This window comes from Corvus kubaryi, unplaced genomic scaffold (assembly GCF_017639235.1).
Source record: "Corvus kubaryi isolate FWS band 111438036 unplaced genomic scaffold, C.kubaryi_AGA036_p1.0 37385, whole genome shotgun sequence".
Taxonomy (NCBI): Eukaryota; Metazoa; Chordata; class Aves; order Passeriformes; family Corvidae; genus Corvus; species Corvus kubaryi.
Window position 1 is genome coordinate 18,242,855 of NW_024581127.1, and position 14,462 is coordinate 18,257,316.

General features: G+C 38.4%; 1 protein-coding gene across 10 annotated transcripts in view; it reads left to right on the forward strand.

The window, feature by feature from the left end:
* OXR1 (oxidation resistance 1) overlaps positions 1-14,462 on the forward strand; it is a 274,281-nt gene that overhangs the window by 242,222 nt on the left and 17,597 nt on the right. For 2 of the 10 annotated variants that reach the window (XM_042036055.1, XM_042036056.1), the window contains exon 1: positions 5,968-6,048. The exons of the other annotated variants lie outside the window; for them this stretch is intronic. In XM_042036055.1, coding sequence (XP_041891989.1) covers positions 5,983-6,048 — 66 coding nt within the window. In that variant the 5' untranslated portion in view covers positions 5,968-5,982. Of the gene's footprint in view, positions 1-5,967; positions 6,049-14,462 lie in introns of those variants that run through there. 10 annotated transcript variants of the gene reach the window in all.

Genomic DNA, 14,462 nt, shown 5'->3' on the forward strand with positions numbered 1-14,462 from the left:
ATAATTGTGAATCTACTGCTGTCTGACATTACCATCAGTAAAGGTGACTAATTCACAGTTACTTAGAGTTTGAAACAATCTCTCTGAGGCGCCTTGGAGCTGCTGTTGCTGATGTTGTTGCTCAGTGTCTGTCTTCCTGAGAGGCCCCAGCCTGTGTCATTTGCAAAGCTTTCTGAAAAGGATACTTTTTCAGTTAAGATCAGTCCATGCTAAAGACTTGTCTCTGGTGTCCACTAGAAATGAATAGGCAACAACTTTATTTGATATACTATCTAAGGAATTAAACTGTGATGCTAAGTTCTCAGTTGTGTTATCCTCATCCATTTTTCTCAAACGTCTTTTATCTTGTGCTTTAGTGAACAGGCTTACACCAAGGAAGAGGGTGTTTTGAGTTGTGTGGGGTCGTTTGGGTTGGTTGGTTTGTTTGTTTTGGCTGTGTTTTGGGGTTGTTTTGGTGCTGGTTTTTTTGCCATCTGTACTGAGCTATAGGCCTTAAAGGTATATTTATAATGGTATTCTTTTTTTACTTGATGTGTCTAAGTTCAAGTGCTAATGGCTTTCTGTATGTGTTAGCACATATGATGAGTACTGTTATGTGTTAATAAACAAACTCTTTCTCCAAAGCATATTCTGTATATGCATCTAAACATGGCAAGACTTGACAGCAAGCTGACCCCTTCTGTTATGCAGTGTCTCAGAAGCAACTTCATTGGTACTTACGGTCTAATCTTGTTTCCTTTTTAAGTTCAAGTTGTGTATATAGTAGGTTTCTATTTAAACCTGAAATCTGTTAAGAAAACCCTTGAATTCCTCTGCATTAGAGTAATTCTTTTTTAAAGCATTGGTTCTTCCTTTCCCCTTCCCTGTCATTTGATCTCATTGCCGTTATTCAAGATGGAGTTATACTTCAGGTCCATGTAAATCTAAATACTCATTCACAAGATATTTGAAAGCAGGAAATTTTTTGTCTTAGGACCCCCAAGCTGGTCTTAAAGTAGTTGAAAGCTCATCTGTTTCATTTTTTTCATTAACTTGTTCATTGTGGAGGAAATACAGAAAATTAATTTGATTTAAAACAGTCTAAGAGTTAATCTCCAAAACGAAGCATGAGTTGATAGGTACTTGCAAATATTTTTTCCTAGACATGGTGAGTCATGTTCTGAACTTGCATTTCATAGTAATTACCTTTGGTTTTGCCTACTGAATGTCTGTAGAAAACAAAGATTGAATGCTTCTGGAAAGCAGCATGCTGTAGTAATGCATCCAACTGAATTTCAGTTAGAACTTTAGATGTGGTTTGAAAATGCTTACTAGATCAAACCATTAGTTGCAATTGAACTTCTGTCTTCTTGAAATGGTATTTGACTTGGACACTCAGCATTCCAACATTAACAAAGCTGTAACTTCTGGAGTGTCTCAGAATTCTATTTCTGTGCATTTATGGAAACGTGAAGGTCACAAACAGTGATTGTCTCTGGTTAGATAAGCACCTATGTCCAATATCCCAGTCTTGAAACCTTTTTCAGGTATTAAGTTCTTTATTGGATCTGGACTGGATTCTACAACATTTCTATATTAAAATGGATATTGCAGTTTTAGAATGCACTGCTGTCTTAAATTTTTGTATTCTTAATCATGTTTTTTCTATAAATTTGCTTCCATTCCCAACTCTATACTTCAGTGCTTGGATGCTGGTGCAACATCTGCTTGTTGTGTCTTACATTCTAAAATGTGGTATGAACATAATGCTGTGCGACAAGCTGGATAATACTGGATCAGCAGAGAGAAGAGGAAGGCTGAAACCTGTAGGCTTCTTGAATGAAACATTTCACAGAATGTGTAAAGATACACCATGCTAACAGCCGTCAGAATAAGAATATTTTTTCCAATATGTTTCTTGAAAGGCTGTCTCTTTATGATAATGAATTGGATATACAAGCTAGATGGTTATTTGATTTTTACATCGTGTATTGTCAGTTAAGAAATTGGATGTGTCACTATGCATGTGTTGCTGTGCATTACCACAGAATGTTTAATAGGCTTTGCTCTGGTACTGGAGGATGAGTCTCTTCAATCCCAGCAGTCATATGCTATAGTAGAAATGTTTCTGTTAATTTATTTTGGTTGGAGAAAGGGACTCTGGTGTCCATTTACATGATCCAATGTTCTTTGCAGAGATTGGTAACTTTCATTCTTGCTTTTGCAATTAACTTGAGTGATATTGTACTGTCTCTCAACTTCATGCATTAGGGTATTCCTTGTTTTGCTGTATTTATTGTCACCACTTAATCTATTTTGAATCTTTCTATAACTTGTAAGTGAAAATTCAGAGGTTTCAATGACTTGGAGCTGTCCTGTAGTTGGAATTATGAACGTGCAATTGAAATTGATGGCTATTTTATGTATCTAATAGAGGGATCTGGGATGGTCCCTCTGCTAAGAGTTAAAGCAGAGCCATTCAGCTAAAAAGCTTGTGCTTTTGAGATTCTTAATGGCTTTCAGCAAACCTTTGAAAATCCTCAGGAAAACTTTGTAATGGAAAAATGCTTCCTTTTTTTTCCCCTTCCCTTTCCCTAAGCTGTTAACAGGAAACAAATGGTGACTACTCAAATTAGACTTCCTTTCTTACGGAAACTTTCTCAGCCAACTAAGAAGCTGTGCCCAGTCCATGTTGTATTGACACTTCAGGAGGTAGCTTTTTGTAATGTTTCAGTGTTTCTTGTACCTGTAAAAGGAAAAGGGATGAGACATCATTTGGCTGTAATCCCACATTAGCTTCACCTGCAACAATTTTTATGAAGACCCACTTGTAGAAGACAGAGTAGTAATTTTTTATAGAAGCCAGTATCTGATTTTGTATTTTTTTTTTTAATTTCAACTGCATTCTAACTTCATTGCTCCTGAACTTGACACTTACTCATGTGGAATCAACAGCAAATTGCAAATAAACTGAGTAATTATGCCCCTCCAGCCTGTCCTGTTACTGTTCTGGGCTAACCTCTGTCTCTTAAGGGGGTTGGAGCACAGGAAGTATATTTTTTCTTAATGTAACCTCACTCAAAAAGCATGATTATTAAATGTAAGGATTGTAGAATTCAGTGTCACGACTTTTCTGTTTCTGTGGTATCAGGACACTGTTAGTGACTAAGTGAAACAAAATAGTTCCATCTTATCCAGCTGCAAAAACCTTCTTCCACATCCAGTGTCCAGCCTTCCTTCTGAAGTTGAGGTTGCTATGCTTACTACCCTGTTTCAGTGTTATGAAATCTTGTCAGCTGATAACCTGAAATCTGGTATGGCAAAAGGTGTAAACCAGGTAATTGGTTTGGAGTGGAAATAAGACATTCCATAAGTTGTATCTTTATTTGTTCTCACTCTCCTTTTTTGCTGCTGCTACTTAAGTATTTTTTTGAGACCGGTTAGTTTATTAGAAGAAACAACATTGGGAGGTACAATTACAGAAAAGGACTATGCACATTGACTGTATAGAGATCTGTATCTTGGTTATGAATTAACAATGACAATAACAAGATTAGCATTCAGTGTAGTTAGATACATTTTCTGTTGCTCTATTGTCTATGTAAGAAATAGGTGGATGCTCTGATGTGTTTGCTGCTGTTCTGCATGGGTGTCAGATCTGAGCTGGTGCTCCTCACTAGAATCTTTTATTAAGAACAGTGGTGGCAAGGCCTATGTTAATTGCAGCAAGATACGAGATTCTGATTCCAGTTAACAGATACTGTAATCCCCAAATGCATGAAAAAATAAAAGGACAGTTTATTAATCTTTCACCAAGTGGTGCTACTGGGGTCAGATTTCTCATGTGGGCTTCTTTCTGTGGCTGGGGTTGAGATCTGTCACAAGTGACAAGTTTTGCCACTTTCCTAGTGTGCTGTTTCTTGGTGCTGCTCAGGTTCTCCTGCCCTCCCCCTGCAGCAGATGCTCCCAGCTGAGGGCAGCTGCCAGCTCATGGGGGTGGCTGCTGCTGCAGGACTGAGCAGCAAAACAGACTGTCAGGAGGTCTCATAAAGTTACTTGTGCAATCATTCCCATTAAACTTTGCAGCTGGAATTAAGTGAAAAAGTGAGTAATCAGATCTAACAATTTTATTGCTCTCTTTTCTTTTGAGCAAGTTTTCAAAATCCTTTTGGGAAGCTCTGGGAAAAGCCATTTTTTTTAAAGAGAAGCTTGAAACTTATAAACAAATTGTTAGAATTGTTTAAGATTAAATGTTGCAGGACAAAAAACAATTCAGTTCATCAGATTCTTTTCTTCCTTTCCCAGCTTTGGAGAAACAACATGTTAGCTAGTGTTAGGGAGGAATTTTTATTTTTCTGAAGGGCAGGGAATAGATGACTGATAAAATAGGCTGTGGAAGAGTTAGTTGTATTGCTAGCTTTTGCTTTCTGCTTTAAAGGTTTCCTTTCCAGAGAAAGTCTGAAATATTTTTTCTGCATATTCTCCATTCCTTTAAGATTGCCCAGACTTGGCAGAGAAGGGGGTGATGTCTGTAGCTTGTATTATATTTTTGTATTGATGGTAATTCTCATTTGAAACAGTTTTAAGGGTTTCTGGTTTTCATTCTTGTTTTAACCCTCAGTATTAGTTCACTTACTATTTGAAAATAAAACCCAACAATTAACCTCAAGCACATAAATAGGCATATGGCTTATTATTGGAATTGTACACCATTTGGCTATATATGTAGTGTATTATTACATATTTGAATTTCCTAAATCCCAGCTTCAGTAATAAAAATGTTTTTACTTCCCACCTTAATAGTTCTGATAAGTTAGAACAAATTTACTTTTAGAGATGCCAGCTCCCAGAAAAGGTTTTACTAAAAATAAAAACATTTTATCAAAAAGAATATTATACACTAGTGCAAGCCGAGGTGTTCCATTATAAAGTTGGCAGTAAAATACAAGTTTTGGTCCTGGTTTTCTCTGCTTGGACATCTTGGCTTTTAGATCACAGTGCAACAGCCTGAGTGAGCAATGATTTAATGTTGTTGTGTTGCTGACCTGGCCTATTTAATATTTCTGCACAGAACTTGAAGCATGGGTGATGTGGAGATTTTTTTGATGGTTGTTGTTTGTTTTGGGGGATGTTGGATGGGGGAAAGGCGAAGTTTCATTTTGGGTGTGGGGTAGAAAGACTGCAAGTGCTACTACAGAGAAATTCTTGAAGGGTTGTCATGCTTTTTACTGTTGCACATTTCTGTTTAAATAAACAACCTTTCTTAAGGGGAAAAACAAAAATCATGATTCCAAAAATACTTTCTTGCTGGGACTAGTATTTAACCCATATAGCAAATTTAGGTTACAGACAAAAGAATTAATTTTCTTCTTGTAGCTTACAAACTGAAAAGGCTTCAAGCCTAACAGTTTCTGAATGCTTTAAAACCCTTTTTTTTTTTTTTTTTTTTTAAATAATATTTTAAATCTTCACTGACCACTCTTCTGGACTCTAAGAAATGACTGATAGGGTTTATATACAGTTGTCAGCATAAGGAAGACAAACTATTAGTTTAATATTGAATGCAGACATTTTACCATTAGAAATTGTTTATGAACAATTATGTTGTAACAGAATATTGCACACAGTTCTTGGGGATTATTTTTGTGCTTCCCAGTATTGTGTACAAACAATTCCGTATCTTATATTAATAACAGTTCTGTATCTTTAAATATTTTCCCCTTTTTAACAAACTAGTGCTCTGCAACCACACTTGAGCGCAGGAAACCTCCCTCCTTGTGTATCGTCATCATTTGCGATACATCCCCTTGCTGAACACTCGCTCATTTGTTCCCTGCCTTGTCAGTCAAATGTGAGCGTCCAGCAAACTATCCTGTCACAGCGTCGTGGGGCTCTCCCTGTGCCTGGAGCTGACAGCAGGTACAGAGAATGCTTTCAAACAGCCTTGAACCATGTTTTTTGTTTCATTTCTTTTTTTAGTCTCATTTTATTTTTAGAAGGGAAATGTCTCGTCTCTGGTATGGGAAGAAGGGAAGAAAGCACCAGCCAGTTAATCATAAATGCACTCTGGTAATTTTCAGTGTAGTATGTTCATGTCTGTTATTGCAGTCTTTAAATGTTGTGGTGCAGAGGCAGTTTCTGTAAGTTTAAATTTTGAATGTGTGAACAGGAGTCAAAAATTTTCATTATCTTTGGAACATAATCTAATTACTGGTATTCCTTTGGCATTAGATAAGAGAAACTACTTTGAGCATTAAGGGGTTCAGCAGTTTTAAGGTGGGATTTTTTTCCTTTCCTTTCCCACCAGCTTTTTTTCCTTTCCTTTCGTTTCCCTTGGAGTAATGCATTTCTTCACCAAAAAAATGTGCTTTATAGCTAAATACCGGGAACAGGAGTTTTGCATGGGCATATAATTAGAGAAGTGGAAATTTCCTGACTTACCATTACCTTCTCAGAAGCCAGTCAACCATATGAAGGTCTGATAATACTTCTAAATTCATGGACATGAGTCTGCTGTACTCCCATTCTCACATTTATAATGAAAAGGAGGGACCAATAACATTGGTTTTGCAGTTTATTAGATTTATGAAAGGGAATAGAATTTTTTCAGTGTTGTTTTCCCCAAACAGACTTTGTAGTACTATTTAATACGTAGTAGTATCTAAAGGAAAAGATTTTCAGTGAGACTTGCAGAACAATGATATCTTGAGATAGGGAAGAAATGATCCTGACAATATACTTGTTTGTGCTTTTACTCACTGGTAAATTTGGAAGATAGTTTTCATTTAGACTCTCCTTGTGACAGGCTTTTTACTGTCGTCTTCTTAAGAATTACACATCACTGGGTTTTGAAGCGTACTTCTTTCAATGTGCTGTTGAATTGGGGTTTTATTTTTTATTTATTAATAGGGTTTTATTCTTTATCTTTTATGTATTGTTTTTATCTTTATTTGTAGCCAGGATACTTGCAAAATATGAAATTGACTTGTTGCAGCAAATGATTCTGTAAAATGTGTGTTCCTAACAACACAGTTTTGAAGTAATAGGCTCTTAACTTTCCTCTGTGGTGGTGGAATAGAATGGAGATATAATATCTAAATTAATTGAAATGTTATTTTAGCATACCCTGTAGCAGTGTAAAAAGTATCTGAAGTTTAGTTTACCAAGAATGTGTTTTTTAACATATATCTATATACATAGTTAAATAGGTATAACTTGCACAGATATTTTAAAAAGTAGTAGTATCCCTTGTTGTAATTGTTTCCCTTAGGACCAATACTGAACTTCAGCCAGAGTCCAGCTGTGTTATAAAAACAATACTTATCAGCTTTTAAGGACGGTTTGAACTGAAGAAGACTCTGTGAGAATAAGGATCAACTTTGCTGTGAGAGAGGTAGAGAACAGGTTATTTTAACATGTAAAAAGTCAAACTGGAAAAAGAGGGTACAGAAGTATCTACATATGAGGATATTTTTAAAATGTTGCTATGTGGATAAGAAAAGCTCTATTCTTGAAGTTGGGTTTTTTCTTCAATGAATGTTCATAAACCTAATGTGTAAGTGTAATATTTCTACAGAAAGGAAAAAAGGCATATTGGTATAATTATTTGTTAAGCAAGACAGTGGAAAGAATATTAAGGATAGTGGCAGCATATAAAGTGTACAGGTTTCTGACTAAATCTCTCTTTAGTGGTTGTTCTGAATTTGGATGATAACTCATCTGACATGAAATAACAGTTGCTGGACTAAATGAAGTGATACAATAAAACAAAAATGCTAACTTGAAGCAACTAACTTGCCCTAGATTATTTAACTGAAAGGCCTTTGTTACTTTCTTGATGATACAGTTAATTTGGGCTGAGAATTGAAGGTGTTTGGTACTTTCCCAGGATAAGAAATCAAAATTTTGGTGACCAACTGGTGCATTATACACCCCCTTTAAAAAGCCAGTAATGTCAGCCTCCCATGTTTTAGTAAATGTTTGGTATTTACTCTGTCTCTTTATTTTACAGCAGTACAAGAGATGCCAGTAAGTTTCTAGAATGTCAAAAATGCAGGCAATGATTCTTCCTATCAAAGCATTTCAGACAAAAGACATCAGACAATGCAAGAGAACAAAAGATGGATTGCCTTCTTTGGGAATGCATGTCTGTGCTTTGCACAGCTTGGATAGGCTGCATAGCCGAAGGGGACAAAACCAATGAAAACTGATCTTTGGCTTTTATATTCTCAAGTTATTAGCATGCAAATAGTTTTAGTAACTTGAATTGAGACTTGCACAACTTCTGACGTTTTGAGTTATTGGTTAACTTTATTTGGTAAGCTAATGCCTGTATTCCTTTGGCTATTATGAAGGTATAATAATAGGGGCTTACATGTGAAAGATGAGGACTTAGTACTTCTCTGTGGATGTCAGAATTGCAAGGTTGCATCAATTCAGTAATACTACTGAAATATTTTTAAAATCAGCTTTCCATAGTAATTTTTTAGAGTCATAGAATGAACTAATGATATATTTTTAGTAATAAAAAACCAGAGTGGAATCCAGTACTTTCTTACACAGATCGCTAAGCCTAGAACCTTTCCTTGGTGACAGATATTTGCCATACTTGTTGTCCTAGGTAATTTGGGGGTTTATACATCATGCCATGACTGGATGTTCCCATGTGGGCCTCTTGGAACAGGTCCAGAGGAGGGCCACTAAATTGATCCAAGAGCTGTGTTTTGATATCAGCTGGACACCTCTGCTATGAAGACAAGCTGAGAGAGTTGGGGCTGTTCAGCCTGGAGGAGAGGAGGCTCTGGGGACACCTTATTATGGCATTTCTTCCAGAGCCTACAGGGGCTCTCTTGTAAGAGAGCTGGAGGGGGGATAGGACCTTAATCTGAAGGAGGAAAGGTCTAGATTACATACTACAAAGAAATTCTTTACTCTGAGGGTTGTGAGGCACTGGAATAGGTTGCCCAGAGAATTTGTGGAATTCCCACCCCTGGAAGTCTTCGAGGCCAGGCTGGGTGGGGCTTTGACTAATCTGGTGTAGCAGAAGATTCCCTGCCCATGTCGGGGAGGTTGGAGCTATGTGATCTGTAAGGTCTGTTCCAACCTGAACTAGTCTATGATTATAGTTCTTCCACTGAATTATTGGGTGTTATATTATTTACATTTTTAATAATTGTGAAATATTAGTCTACTTTGACAAATGCAGTCAGAGTAGCAGAGGAATTTTCGAAAAGGTTGATTATAAGTTGAAAGAAATCAAATGAGTAGTAAAGGCTTACATTTTTCCTGTGTGCTTTTAATGACCTATGGAATCTGAAATTGATCCTAATAGACCTTTTTTCTGCTTAAAGTAAGAGACAAACTTTTTCATACTGGGCTATGATTCAGTTACTTCTAAGCCTGTGTAATGCTTTCTTGTCACACCTGAGAGGATCTTTGCAGGGCAGTATCAGAACTGAGGTGTACCCTTGCTCAGTCTGCCTTTTCCTGGAGTGGCAGCTTGAGCTCAAGCACCAGATGCTGTGGTTTCAGCAGCTGAACCTCTCTCTGGCTTCTCTGCTTGCTAGTGCTGAAACTTCCTTAAATAGTTTTGCAAGGGAGCTGGGTTTTTTTGGTTGTGTTGCTACAGATCTTTTTTTGTTTGGACAAAATGAGTAAAGTTTTCTGGCCTGCCTCTTTAAGAAAGTAATTTTCTTAAACCTTAGCTCTTTGCACAAACATCCTAAACTGTTTAATGTTTTGCATGTTAAATTTAGTTATCTTGCTGGCATTATCATATCTCTCATATGAGTGTTTTCTCATATCTTGAAAAAAATAGCTTGTTATTAAGGTCTACAGACTTGATATAACACTTTGTGTGCTTCAGGGTTTGACTGCATTCAAGTTCATTTATTCTGGTTATTGCAGATACTTCTGTTTATCTTCAGTATATGTTAATTACAGCTTGGTACAGTTGCTGTAGGCTTAGAGCACTTTGAGGCAGATACTTAACAGCTCATCCTGCAAAGCTCTGGGGACAATACTGGTCACAGGGAGAATGCTGCTGTCATGTGAACTTCTCAGCATTTCTGTCCCTGCCCTGGAAAACACCCTGGTGTACATTTGGAGAGGGACAGCTTTAAAAATATTAGAGAAAGAACCGTGCTGCCAGCCAAACCAGAGAACTACTGTCATTCTATGGTCCTTCTCTGCATAAAATGGCCAGCTGTCATGCCTTCCCTTCCTTGTCACCAGTAGAGTGACAGGGAGCTGAATTGACTGAAAACCACACAAAATAGAAAATAGATAGCCACATGCTTACCAATGAATCAAATTAAGTTAGTCTTAAGGTTTGGGATTTTTTCAAATGATACCTCACAAGTGTTTATGTGTTGTGGTAAACCCCATGAATTAATGCATTATTGTGATGTAATCAATATATCCCAAATAATCATATTTGATGTGCTGGAGCACATTGTCTTCTTTCCATCCTTCTAATATTTTTGGGAGGAAACTAAATTTGTCTGAAAAATAAACTTAGTGTTTTCTCTTAAAATACTCATAGCAGCTTTCAGTTCACATAGGCACCTTTTTATTGGAAGGTATTTTGAAGTAACTTTGTAGTGGCCTAATAAAACTACATTGGCTTTCTTTTCCTTCAGTTAAATATCCTGGAATGTTTTTGAATCTCGAAGAATTAATATTCATAAAGTTTACAGTTCGTCTGATTTTACACCTGTGTATTAAGATTCAAAGTAAAATGGTTCAGCTTGTTTTCTTTCTTAATACTTGTTTTTTTTAATGTCATGTTCAGAGTTGTTAAGAGAGCCATTTATACTGTTAAGCTTTATCTGTTCTTATCTTTCAGAAGCACTCTTCAGCTCTGATAAGACCCTCCCTTTCTCTCGATGGAGACAGTTTCAGCTACTTGTTTGCTCTGACAGTTTAGCTGTGTTTGTTTTGAGGGCAGCAATTAAACCACCTCCTTGTTAGCAAAGAGGCATTAGTGGGGTGTGTCACTTGTGACTTTGATAAACTGAGGAATCCCTCACTGGTGTAAAAAGCTTTTTTTAACATCTTGTCTGTAGCAGGATGATACGACCAGGGGCTGAAGGGGCTGATCATACATTGAACAATTTTAACTGCATTTTCATATGTGTTCCTGAAGGACAAAAAATGTTCCATATCTGGAATTTTGTCTTCAGTTTCATTCACTGCAAGTGACCAGCATAACTTGTAAAAGTTAGGTACTTTTGACATGGTTTCAGAAAAAGTTTAGAAACCTGAATTTCTCCGAAAGGAGAATCCTTGGCTTCTTGATTGTTTGAATCATTGGTATGCAAACCCTCGACTTACTGCATTAAATATTAAAGCTGTTGGGTGTTGTGCTAAGTGCTTAACTCGCATATACATGGTGTAGAGAGTCAAACTTGAAAGAGTCATACCATGAGTCATATTCATCCCATGGTTTTTCATCAATGCTGCCAATGTGAATACAGCAGGTAGTATTAGATCTCTAAAGATATATTCCATGTCTTTTCAAACTTGGAATCACAGAATCACAGAATAAGCTGAGTTGGAAAGGGCCCACAAGGATCAAGTCCAACTGCTGCGTTTTTTTCTGGTCCTAGAAATATGAGCCAGACACAGTTAGGCTGATAAAAAGGGGGTACCTTTATATAAGGATCCTTAGGTGCACAGTTTGTCAGGTGGAAAACACTGAAGATGCACCACTGCGTGGCATGTGTACAACTTCTATAGATTCTGCAAATTAGCATATCTGACAAGAGCTCCCCAATTAGCAGCATGCCCAGTGAAGTAATCCTCCCCAGCCCTAGCACCTTATAAATCCTCCCCCTTTCAGATGAGGACTAGGCTTTGTTTATAAAACTGTCTTGAAGAGCTGGTTTCAACCTTGGTTTCTAAGGAGAACCAAGATAGCATAGGGGTCCTGGAATTTGTTTTGTCTTTCTGCTTAGGAAAATACTGAAGTGAAGCTACGATAACAGACTACAGAGCTACAAGTATATGTTCAAAAAACACAGAAAATATACAAAAGAAAAAAGGTAAAAATCCAGGTGGCATCACAACTTCTGGCCCTGCACAGCACCATCCCCAAAAGTCACACCCTGTGCCTGAAAGCATTGTCCAAACAGTTCTTGAACTCTGTCAGGCTTGGTGCTGTGACCAGTTCCTTGGGGAGCTGTTCCAGTGCCCAAACACCCTCTGATATCCAAACTAAATCTCTTCTGACGCAGCTTCAGGCCATTCCCACAGTTCCTGTTGCTGATCACTGCAGAGAAGAGATCAGTGTCTGCCCCTCCTCTTCCCCCCACGAGGAAGCTGCAGTCTGCAGTGAGATCTCCCCTCAGTCTCCTCCAGCCTGAGCAGACCAAGTGACCTCAGCCACTCCTCATATGGCTTGCTGTCAAAGCCCTTTGCCATCTTTGTTGCTGTTCATCGTGCATTCTCTAAGAGCTTTAAACTTTTCTTATGTTGTGGTGCCCAAAACTACCTCCAGGACTTGAGGTGCACCCCCAGAGCAGAGTGTGACAATCCTCTCCCTTGCCTGGCTGGCGATGCTGTGCCTGATGCCCCTTAGGACACACTTGGCCCTCCTGCCTGCCAGGGCACTGCTGATTCATATCCAGCTTTCCATCATCCAGGACCCCCAGGTCTCTTTCCATGTCACTGCTTTGCAGCATCTCATTCCCCAGTCTGTCTGTGCTGGGTTGCTGCATCCCAGGTGCAGAATCCAGCACTGTCCCTTGTTGAACTTCAGGTGGTTCATCATTATCCAGTCCTTTGATTTGTCGAGGTCTCTCTGCAGGGCCTCCCTGCCTTTGAGGGAGTCAACAGCTCCTCCCAGTGTTGTATCATTGGCAATAGACAGTTTCAAGTCCCAAAGCAGAACCCTTTTCACCCTGAAGCACACTAACGATTCAGGCTATACACATTGTTTTGCTCTATTCCAACCAGTGCCCAGATTAACCATAAGAAGTTCAGCTGTTTTTCTCTCTTCCTTCTTTTTAAAGCAGAAAACAACTAGAGAGAGAATACAGCGTCCTTCAGGAACACTTCCTCATCCTCAAAAATTAGCTTGGTTATCAAGGAAACCAGAAGCTGATATGTCATAGTAAAGATAGCATAGTAAATAAAGCACATAGCAAAGTCATATTGGTAGACCTTTACTTAATTACTTTAATGGAAGAATTTTATTACTAAGAAGCATTTTTGTACTGAAAACTACAATCCAGTGTGCTGAATATGAATCTGCATCTACCTTTTATCAATGAAATGTCTTGCTTTCTAGGTATTTCTTATACTATATGAAAGACTAAGTTCTGCATCTGAGAATCAAAGTTCAAAGTAGAATGAGGTAGAAGTAGGTCTGGGAATGATAGGAAGACATACAGGTGATGGGGGCAGGAGAGGGAAGAAAACACTGGTTTATTTAGCTTGGTGAAGTAGACTAGAAGATTAGTAGAACTACAAGGAAGGAGCATGAAGAAATTCTGATGGAAGAGGAAATAGCATAAGCAGACTGTGAATTAAACCAGGTTATAAAGAAGAATAAACTTCCAATGTTACTATTAACATTTCAAAACAGTGCTCTTGAGCCTGGCAGGGAAAAAGTGCTGTCTGTTTGCAAGATGTATCTCAATTCCTGAATGAAGTTGAAGGTAGTTGCTAGTAAGCTTACACATAAGGTGACTTTGAGATTCTGTAGCTCATTTAATGAAGAAGTACATAGTCTTGTCCACTGCAAAGCAGGAATAAAGCATGTTGGCCTAAACCATAGGCATTTGTGTTAGTTTAAAAGCAGTCTAGTCTTTTGGTGGGCAGGAGAAAAGCTGCTCGAAACTTCTGCTATGTCCAGCACAGAGCCAATCACTGAAGGCTCTGATGATGGGCAGGTTACTAGCCCAATTAGAGAAGTTGGTAATGCCTCTGTGATGACATATTTAAGAAAGGAGAAAAACTGCGGGAAGTTATCTTTCTTCTCCCGAGGGGTGGTGAGGCGGCTGCCAGGGGCGATCCCAGTGTGGCCGCTGGGGCCTTCTTGGGGCCACTGGGGACCATGTGGCCAGCAAGGAAAACATGGCAAACAATTCCCCAACATGGAGCACAGACAAGATCAACCTTGTCAGCCCAGCGAAGCTCTATAAGAACTTTTCAATTGATAGAACTTGAGAACAATAGTACCTATGGACAACAATTTTCTTCTGAGTCAGAGAAGAGGGAGAAGTGAGGACAGGTGAGGACAACCAACATCGAGGTCAGTGAAAAAAAGGAGAAGGGAGGAGGTGCACCAGGAGTCAGAGCTGAGATTTTTCTATAAGCTGTGGTGAGGACTATAATACAACAAATTGTTTCCCTGTAATTCATGAAGTGCATGGGGGGATGCAGAGATCCACGTGCAGCCCGTGAGGAAAAGCACTCAATGCTGGAGCGCATGGATACTGAAAAGCTGTAATCTAGTGAGGAACTCAAACAGAGAGCAA